We start from the raw sequence: 11,138 nt of genomic DNA on the forward strand, positions 1-11,138 counted from the left end.
AGAGAGATAGCAGCAGAAGAGCAGAGAGAACAGGAGAGAGAGAATTCCAAGCAGGTTCCACACTGTCAGCACAGAGCCTGATGCAGGGCCTGAACCCATGAACCATGAGATCATGACCTGAGCTGAAATCGAGTCGGACACTCAACAGACTGAGGCACACAGGCACCCCAACCATTAGTCAATTTGAATCATTCTTCATCATAGGCTGTTCTCTTATTGTTTAGTGTTTCTTTGAAATGTTTCTCATTCTGTTTTCATTTTCTTCTTTATTCTTTGATCTGAGAATTGTTTGTCAGTACTCTCACCAATTTTAATTATTCATAGTAGAACACTCTCTTAAAGAAGAGACAGGATGTACTTTCACGTGAAACTTGAATTCAGCCACATCCTTTAAAAAATGCCCTGTTGATACTAAATAAACACTATCACTGGTCTATGGATACTCTCAAACCCAAGCTGTCCTAAAGGGAATGCATTTTTATGTGCAATGCTCACCAGCAACTGGTAGGTTTTGTGAAAAATCTTCAAGTTCTTTGTGTGACAGCTTAATCCCCATATTTTCCAGAAATGGGACGAGGTTATTCATAGCCACCTTTCCTCCTTAGGAGAGACAAATTATCATAAAAACAACCAAGATGCAGAAAAACTCCTTACTAATTCATGTATATTATGGTTATCACTTTACTCATGAAGACTTTAAGGTCCAGTAAAAGCTAGTCAACGGTATAAGGAGGGTCAATTTTAAGACTAGATGGAGAGTCTCATCCTCAGACTGTATCTTGTTGTTCATATCAACATAGTGCAAGTTCGAAAGGGGCTGGGTAATTTCCTAGGGATTTATGGCATATACCACATATCCATAAATATTGGGAAATACACATGTGAAATTTTTAACGTAATAAAAATAAATCAGTGTATATGAAAAATAAGAGAATATCACAGATATATCTGCTTTCTCATCATACTTCTCACTCACTTTGAAGAGCCTTCACACCATCCAGCAGCCTTTTTTGATACACCTTTCCTTCAGCTGTAAGAAAAGACATGATGCACGGTCAGAGAAAAATAATAAGGGAGATGCACCTAAATAATAAATATTCTACAATTTTCTCCCTATTTCCATAATTTCAAAAAAAAAATAGACTTTTTAATGATTTTTCTGAAATGTACCTAACTTCCTCTCAAATAATGACAAAGTTGGTTTGGAGAAAGATTTTTAATGAGGCAAATTTATTCACTTTTGCATAAAAGGCAAGGATTAGTGGTTTAAAACTTATAAAACATATCTCATTTGATTTATTTTTACCCTTGACTTCTTTCCTTACATTCTTTCTTTTTCCATTTTTACATTTTTCCACTTACTCTCAGGAATATTAATGGAACCAAGGACAACAATACACATATCTTATTGGCAAGATTAAGTGAAATAGCTATTGATTACCATAATGAAAATGAAATGACCCTGGGTTTTTGGGTCACTTAGTTTTTATTCTAAAATAAAAACTAAAATTTTAGTTTTATTCTAAAATAATTATTTAGAATTATTCTAAATAATGTTAAAAGTTTTCAAAAATGATTAAATAAAACAAAACAACCTGTAACAATCTGACAGCATTTTAGAAGAAAATCTCACAGGCAAGTAGTCTAAACCCCTTGAAGTCTACATATATATTTTAAATCCTTACCATCAACTGGTAGAGTTTTTACTAAATTAAAGTATTCCTTGTCTGTGACCTCCACTTTCATGTCTTTCAGAGCACTGTCTACATCACTGACATCAATTTGCTTTCCTAGAAAAGACAGAAATGGTGATAAAAAAGAACTTGCGAAGAACACAAAATTAGTGAGTTTGATTACAATCAAATGCTGCTAACTAGCAATATTTTTACTCATGTGCCATTAAGATAATTTCATCGGTACTTAAGAATCACATAATCTATAACAAACAAAAAAATTAAAATAAACTTTTTTTTAATGTTTATTTATTTTTGAGAGAGAGAGAGAGAGAGAGACAAAACATGAGTGGGGAGGGGCAGAGAGAGAGGGGGACAGAATCTGAAGCAGGCTCCAGGCTTTGAGCTGCCAGCCCAGAGCCCAATGTGGGGCTCGAACTCATGAATGTGATCCAATCACGCATGACCTGAGCTGAAGTCGGACACTCAACCGACTGAGCCACCCAGGCACCCCCCAAAATTAAAATTTATTATCACCTTGGCTGGTTTATAAATATATAAATAATAAAATAATAATTTGGGTCTTTTCTTCACAAAATAGAAATGTAAGTAGTTCTCCTGATGGTTTGAAATTGTAATTATGTTAGGAGCAGTATAATGTTAGGCACATAAATCTAGAAAGGTACAAAGATTATATGCCTTAATATGAATTAAAAATTAATATAATATATATAAAAATACACATAGTGATGCTTGTTAAAAAGTATGTTTCAAAACAGAGCCTCAGGCTTCCACAATAATTTTTGTTTTGTACTATTTTTATGGTAAATAATCTTTTGATTACTATACTTTTGTAACTTTAAGAAGGAAAAACAATTTTGGTTTAATTAAGCCTTTTGTTTAAATCAGTGTAAAGGGCATCTCTGAAGTTTGCTGCCTAGAATCCTAAACTTTTAGTTCATAAATTAGGTATGTTGCATATTTCAAGTGCATATGTCTAGTATAAATTTCTTTTTATTTATTCTGCTTAAGAGTCACTTGGCTTCATTAGATTTATACTATTTATCTGTTCTGGAAAGTTCTCTTCAAATATTGCCTCTGTCTTGTTTTCTTTCTCTTTTCTTCCTGGAATTCCAAATAGATATATCTAAGATTTTCTTATCTATCCTCAGTGTCTCTTAACCTCTCTTTCAGAGTCTCCATTTCTTTGTCTTTCTGTGCTATACGCCTTGTAATTTCTTAAGTTCCTTAGTTCTTTCTTCAGCTATTTATAAATCCTTCAAGTATTATATTTATTTATTTTTTTAGTGGCTGAGTAATAGTCCAGTGTCTTTTTTTTCTTCCAAATTTTTATTTAAATTCTAGTTAGTTAACATATACTGTAATATTGGTTTCAGGAGTAGAATTTAGTGATCCATCACTTACATATAACATCCAGTGCTCCCTCCAACAAGTGCCCTCCTTCATGCCCATCACCTATTTAGCCCATCCCCTGCCCACCTCCCTCCATCTACCCTCAGTTTGTTTTCTACCATTAAGAGTCTCTTAAGGTTTTCTTCCCTCTTTTTTATTCCCTTCCCATATGTTCATCTGTTTTGTTTCTTAAATTCCACATCTTAGTGAAATCATATGGTATTGTCTTTCTCTGACTGACTTAGTTCACTTAGTATAACGCACCCTAGCTCTATCCACATTGTTGCAAATGGCAAGATTTCATTCTTTTTGGTGGCTGAGTATTATTCCACTGTATATATACACATCTGCTTTATCCATTTATCAGTTGATGGACACGTGGGCTATTTCCATAGTTTGGCTCTTATTGATAAATGAAACTAAGAGCTGGTTCTTTGAAAGAATTAATAAAATTGATAGCCTCCTAGCCAGACTTATCAAAAAGAAAAGAGAAAGGACCCAAATAAATAATATCATGAGTAAAAGAGGAGAGATTACAATCAACACCACAGAAATACAAATAATTATAAAAGAGTATTATGAAATTTTATATGCCAATACACCAGACAATCTGGAAGAAACGGACAAATGTTTTAAATTTTTACTATTTTCACCTCTCAAAAGTCTTTTTGGTTCTTTACCAAATTGCTTGCTCTTTACTTATGTGTTCCAGCCTCTCTTTTGATTATTAAACTATATTAAGCATGCTTATTTAATAATTTTTGGTCTGATAATTCCAAAATCTAAAATCTCGGGGCACCTGGGTGGCTCAGTCGGTTGAGCGTCCGACTTTGGCTCAGGTCATGATCTCACAGTCCGTGGGTTCGAGCCCTGCATCGGGCTCTGTGCTGACAGCTCGGAGCCTGGAGCCTGCTTCAGATTCTGTGTCTTCCTCTCTCTGCCCCTCCCCCGTTCATGCTCTCTTTCTCTCTGTCTCAAAAATAAATAAATATTAAAAAATAAAAATAAAAAAACCAAAATCTAAAATCTCTGCTCATCTGCTAAATGTTGTTCATTATGGGGGTCTTACTCATGGTGACTTGTTTCTTTGTATGTTTAATAATAATTTTAAACTATAAACTGCTCTTTATGTGAAATTTTTGTTTTGAGAAAGAGAGTACCCTTCAAGACAAGAGTCAGATTGATTCATTCTAGATTATCAGTGCATGAGGTCAGGTGACACTTCAGGAGCATTAACATAGCACATCAATACACAAAGACCATCGCTTATTATAGATTATCCCTTAATTCAGTAGCCTTGGCTATATCCTCCTTGCTTCAGAGAAACAGCCATTTCTAAAGTTAGTCAAAACATCTTCAGATCTCACATTAAGATCATATTTAAATCTGACAGCACTATATACCATTATAATCTCTACTGCTACCTGAAAGTGTCCAATATCGTTTTGACTAGTTGGTTACTAATAATGGACTATTGCTACTTTCTCCCCATATTACTATCAATGGTGTAACACTCTCTTTTTTTTATTTTTATTTATTTTTATTTTTTTTTTATTTTTTAATATATGAAATTTACTGTCAAATTGGTTTCCATACAACACCCAGTGCTCATCCCAAAAGGTGCCCTCCTCAATACCCATCACCCACCCTGCCCTCCCTCCCACCCCCCATCAACCCTCAATTTGTTCTCAGTTTTTAACAGTCTCTTATGCTTTGGCTCTCTCCCACTCTAACCTCTTTTTTTTTTGGTGTAACACTCTCAATCCAGGGACTCTATTTCCTTCACCGGTAGAGAAGAATTCTACTTCTGTAATTACAATTTCTGGAGTTCAAGAAGGGTCCATATCCTAAACAGATCATTTGGAAACTTCAGTACCACACTCTGATTTAATATTATTTGTTGGTGGGTCTTGTCTTAAAAGTGAAAAGGGACATAGTAGGCTAAATATGCAATAATTGGTTTAGTTTCTCTTGAAAGATCCAAGTCCTTAACTGATATAATATTGGTTCAAGTGACTGAACATTGCCCTTTCTAGAGATTTCAAACTGGTAAAACTCAAGGATAGGTGACATACTTTTGTAGTAATTATTACTTGGTGCTTTGATGCTGCTCAAAGAAATTGCTATCATAAAGGAAGAAGTCCACAGTAAAATAGATGATATAATGACTAGAGAGAATGCTGTAGCAGATCATCCTATTAAATAGACTGTGCAGAAAAGAGTTAACACAGCAAACCTAAGTCTGCGATCTTTACAAGAGCCTGCTTGCCAGGTGGTACTTGGCTGGCATATGGGAACTCGGATTTCAGAATGTTCCCTCCAATATCAACTGATAAGCCTAAGTCACTGTGCCTAGACTCGTGCAAACAATGCGATTTATGGTGAATATTGGTTTTTCTTCTGGGAGTCTGGTATATTGAGAGTTGTTAGGCAGAGGGTGCCTATGTGACAAGCCTCCAGTAAAAAACCTTGGGCACTGAGGGCTTAATGGGCTTCCCTGGGCACACATGTGAAACTGCATTTTTGCTGCTGGAGGGAAAGTATGTTATGTGTGACCCTTCATAAGAAGGAGAGCATAGGAAGCCTCCACATAGATTCTTCTAGAAGCTGCCTACGTGTTTTTCTCTTACTGATCCAGCTATATCCTTTGTGTTTACCCTTTGCATCATACAGTTCTATGGGTTTTGACAAGTGCAATATGTCACGTATTTACCATTACAGTAACATACAGAACAGTTTCACTGAACTAAAATTCCCTTGTGACTCTCGTGTCCATCACTCCTTCCTATGCCACCCCCCGTAAACTCCTGGAAACCACTGATCTTTTAACTGTCTCTATAGTTTTCCCTTTTCCAGAATGTAATATGTTGGAATAACACAATATGTATGTAGCCTTTTCAGACTGGCTTCTTCCATTTAGCAGTATGCATTTAAGATTCCTTCATGTCTTTCCATAGATTGATAGCTCATTTCCTTTTATAACTGAATAATATTTCATTATGTGAAGGTACCACCATTTGTTTATTCATTCTTTAATTGAAGGTCATCTTATTTGCGTCCAAGTTTCAGCAGTAATGAATAAAGCTACTATAAGCATTTGTGTGCGGCTTTTGTGTAGACATGTTTTCAGCTCATTTGGGTAAATACCTAATTTGCAACTGTTGGATCTTATGGTAATACCGATTAAGTTTAGCTTTGTAAGAAATTGCCCAACTGTCTTCCAGAGTGACTCTGCCATTTTGCATTCCACCAACGATGAATAAGAGTTCCTCTTGTTAGCCATTCTAATAGGTACGTAGCATTCTCTCATTGTTTTAATTTGCAATTCCCTAATGACATATGATGTTGACCATCTTTTCATATCCTTATTTGCCATCTGTATATCTTCCTGGGTGAGGTGAATATTCAGATCTTCTGTTCACTTTTTAAAAAATGTTTGTTTATTTATGAGAGAGAGAGAGTGTGCAGGGGAAGGGCAGAGAGAGATGGGGCAGAGAATCCGAAGCAGGGTCTGGGCTGACAGCAGAGAGCCCAATGCGGGGCTTGAACTCATAAACCATGAGATCATGACCTGTGGTGAAGTCAGATGCTCAGCCAACTGAGACACTCAGGTGCCCATGTTCACTTTTTAATTAGGGTTGTTTTCTTATTGTTTAGTTTTAAGAATTCTTGGAATATTTTGGATATAAGTCCCTTATCAGATATGTGTTTTGCAAATATGTCCTTCCCGTCTGTGGCTCATTTTTTCATATTAAAAACTAAAGTTCGTGTTTGTTTGTTTTTTTTTTTAAGTTTATTTATTTATTGTGAGAGAGATCATGCTCACCCATGCAAGTAGGGAGGGGTAGAGAGAAAGATAGAATCCAAGCAGGTTCTGTGCTGTCAGTGCAGAGTCGGACATGGGGCTCAAATTCATGAACCACGAGATCATGACCTGAGCCAAAACCAACAGGCAGACGCTTAACCAACTGAGCCACCCAGGCGTCCCTAAACTAAAGTTCTTTCTGAGTGACCTCTTATAGATAAGAAAAACATGTGTAGGATCAGATTCAAAGATTCCATTATAGAATCACAAAATTTGACTTCAATTTTGTAAAGAAATACTTGGAATGGTCAGATTATAATATCCATGACAATAAGATCCAGCAAAGTCAGGATTTTTACCTCCTTGCATACATTTCAAATTGATTATTTGCCACAATCCTACATAAAACAACATATCACTGTAGGAATAAAAACCCCACATTATTGTATTTTTAATTTTATTTTGAGAGAGAGAGGGAGAGAGGGAGAGAGAGAAAGAGAGAGAGAGAGAGAGAGAGAGAGAGAGAGAGAGAGAGAATCCCAAGCAGGCTTCATGCTAGGCATGGAGCCTGATGTGGTCCTCAAACCCATGACCCTGGGATCATGACCTGAGCCAAAATCAAGAGTCAGACGCTCAATCAGGTGCCCCAAATTTGCCACATTATTAAAAACTGATTAAGATATTTTGTATTATATTAGAGGACATCACCAATTCATGCCTCCCTCCTCTGAAATAAAAATAACTCTGGAAAATCTGTAACCTTGAGCCCTGAATTACAACTATACCTTGAGGGACCATTTGGGCATTTCCAAATGGATTTTATATAGTTGCTTCTGAGTTATGAATATGTACTAATAATATTATGTTTATTTTCTGGATGGGTTGAAACACTCTTTTGTCAAAAATCCATAGCACACATAGTGGTTAACAAACTTTTAGATGTCCTGTTACCTACCTAGAGCATTCCATCTTATCTATTCAATTGTAGGGCAATATATTTTCTTTTGGTAATTATTCATGATTATACAAGAAGTTTTTCCTATTATTCAGAAATTTCACTGTCTTTTGAACACAAAAACTTCTGGGAATACTTAAGAGACATTATCAGAATTGGAAAATTACATTAAAGACCTCAAACTGAGGTTCTTCAGAGAGTCCAAGAAGCAGGTAGTTCATATAATTCACCTGCTGACCCCAAATCCGAGATCCTCAGAACAAGCGGAAAACTGCATGAAGTAGACAGCTTCCATGTAAGATCATGAGAATAAGAAAACACTGATTATCAGTGCTTTGTATACTTTTCACGTATTTTTATTCTTATTTTGTCATATTTATTCTTTTTATTACTTAATTATATACTTCTGATTTAGCCTATCATGATCTCCCTTACTCCTATCAATAACTTATTAAAGTTTAAGTTTTACTAGAGACAATCAGTTTGCTACAGTTAGGACAATCCTAACTCTATAACTCATCCTTTTACTAGCAAATCAATTTAAAGAACTGCTGTGGGGTTAAGTGACAATTTATGTGTATGAATTGTGCATGACTTTCCAATACTCTTGATGGACCTTGCCTTCTTATAAAGAGTCCATGAGATTAGAAACTTTTCTGGGGAAATAAATAATATCTAGTGGAACAGATTCCTAAGTATAACGTATTCCATCTACAGTAATAAAAAAAATTTGTGGCTGACTGAGCATATCATACAGTCCATGCCCTATTATTCAGTACAATAAGCCAGGTAAAATTCCCGGGATAAATGATAGAATTGCCTTCAATTTTCTTTTGACTAGAGGGGGATTTGCCCCATTGTTAATAGTGCGTATTGTACTTAGATTCATACCATAGACCAATTTATCTAAGAAAAGATAACTTGATTATGTAAGGTAGACTTAAGGCATTATTGGGACTAGTTTTCTTTCAGGCCTAAGAAATACTGGACCATGATTCTAGACTGCCTTCCATTTCCTTCTTATAACACCTTCAGCTAGTTTTGTTTGTGTCACAGCTGTTTGAGTTCTGCTTTTCAGAGTCTTAAATGCTTCTATGTAGCTGCTGTATGAACAAATAATTAAACAAATGATTCAGAGACAAAACCAGGACGAAACTATCCTGACATTCAGATGTCAGCTCATCTCAAAGAAAATCAATAATGGTGAAGGTCTGGACAGTTCCTGGTAATCTCTCCTAGGGCTATGGTTGAGTGAGGATCAAATGGTGGAATTAGGAATAAAAACCTTCTCACATTATTAAGAAAAGTCTGTGGCTATAATACAACATTATCAAAAGAATACAAATTGTGAAAGACAGAACAAAATGTATTTGGACAGTACCATATTCTATTGCCAGATGAAAAACAAAGACCTAAGGTCACCTGCTGTATTATGCGGAGTGAATACCAGACTTAAAAATATATATTGTTCCTTATTTATAATAAAAGGCACATCTTCATGTTGGAGGAAAATACTACATATAATAATATAAGGCTAATATCACTGCGCAGAAAATTATGTTGTTGATGACCTATTCAAATAATTATGTCTACATGTAGTATCTCAGTTATAACCTACATTTTGAAATTTCTTCTCATAGGTAAAGACCTAGTACCTCTGTTGCAAAAGCACAGATTATCAAAAATAAATAGGTTATCAAAGCAGGTAGAAATATTTAATCAATGAAAGGTTAAAATAGTGAAATTAACAAATAAAGGGATGGTAGAAAATATCATTTGAACCGTGTAAAGAATTAAGTAACTTTTCACTTACCTAAGACAGAACTCAATTCTTCAATCAACGTATCTAGTTTGACCTTCCCTTTATCTACAAGTCAAGACAAAATTTACACACTGAAAAATCCAAACTCAAAAAAAAATAAAGCATAAAACACTTAAATTATGAACTAGAGTAGAGCCTAGATGAAAGCCATTCACTATATCTTGTCCTTTTTTAAATTTATAATTCTTGGATTTTGATAGATAGCTCCATTATCTGCAAGGGACACTAAGATTGTTTGAATCATACAGTTTATCTTAGGTAAAATGTTCTCTTAAGTCTTTTGGATTCGTTCTGTTTCGAACTCCATGTTTCTTTAGGAATGGCTGATAACACATGACTGGTATACATTTAAAACTATTGTTTGTGGTATTATGTTGCTTTCTATCATTGGAGAAAGACAAAAAATTTCAGGAAAAGGATCAATGAAGAGCAGAGTGTGTGGTAAAACTAAAGCTTTTAAATTTTGCTTGAGGGAAAAATGTCATGTAGGGAGTGGAAAGATGATTTGAAAGAGATTGGTTGGAACCAACAGTTTAGACACTGACATCAGATTGCTTGGATTTGGGAATAGAGTAGTGGGGAAAAAAAAGATACAAATCTTGGCTCCACAAAATTTACATTAATTTGCTTTGTTTATGGCTGTATTCCTAAGGCTAAAATAGAGACTGCTAGGTGTTAGGTGTTTAATAGACATTGTTACATGAATGAATAAATTAATTTATCATAAAAATGCTTAGCACTGTGTCTGGAATATTGCAAGACTCGATGCATATAAGGTAAGAGGGGTTCACTGAAAGTCTTCTTTTTAATTAAAAAATTTCTTAATGTTTATTATTTATTTATTTTTGAGAGAGAGAGAGAGAGAGAGAGAGAGAGAGCGAGCAAGCAGGCCAGGGGCAGAGAGAGACTATCCTAAGCAGACTCCACGCTAACAGTGCAAGGCCTGACACAGGGTTTGAACTCAGGAACTGTGAGATCATGACCTGAGCCAGACACTTAACTGACTGAGCCACCCAGGCACCCCCAGTGAAAGGTTTTAATCGGAGGAATGACAAAGTCAGATTTTCACTCTGGTTAAGTCATTCAGGCTAGTGTGTACAGAATGAATTTAAGGCAGTGTGACCAGTGGCTGTTACACCAATCGGGAGCCTTCTGTAGCAGTAAGTGAAGGATGATGAAGATTCATCAGTAGGGTAGCAAAGTCAGAGAATATGTCTTTGGGATATGTTTAGGAGAGAAAATGAGGGAACATAAGTCAAAGATAGTTTGTGGCTTATTTCATGGGCAATTGTGGGTAGATGACAGCAGCAGAGGAATAAGAAAATAACTAGGAATGAATTTAACAGGGAAAATAGTTTACTTTTCATATGTTGAATTTGGATTTCCACTGGGATATCTATGTCTCAATATGGATTTGTTGATATAGGAGATCTCTTAATTGATCTCCGTTTAATCAACCTGATGGCCTGA

General features: G+C 35.4%; 1 protein-coding gene across 1 annotated transcript in view; it reads right to left on the bottom strand.

The window, feature by feature from the left end:
* Positions 1 to 478: 478 nt before the first annotated feature.
* Positions 479 to 11,138, bottom strand: part of LOC144614338 (uncharacterized) — a 37,354-nt gene continuing 26,694 nt past the window's right edge. The window contains exons 12-15 of the mRNA XM_078437513.1: positions 9,660 to 9,713; positions 1,686 to 1,790; positions 977 to 1,030; positions 479 to 600 (exon numbers count right to left, since the gene is read on the bottom strand). Coding sequence (XP_078293639.1) covers positions 479 to 600; positions 977 to 1,030; positions 1,686 to 1,790; positions 9,660 to 9,713 — 335 coding nt within the window. The remainder of the gene's footprint in view (positions 601 to 976; positions 1,031 to 1,685; positions 1,791 to 9,659; positions 9,714 to 11,138) is intronic.

Source organism: Panthera onca (assembly GCF_046562875.1).
Source record: "Panthera onca isolate mPanOnc1 chromosome E1 unlocalized genomic scaffold, mPanOnc1 haplotype 2 h2.Chr16_ul_6, whole genome shotgun sequence".
NCBI classification, from domain to species: Eukaryota; Metazoa; Chordata; class Mammalia; order Carnivora; family Felidae; genus Panthera; species Panthera onca.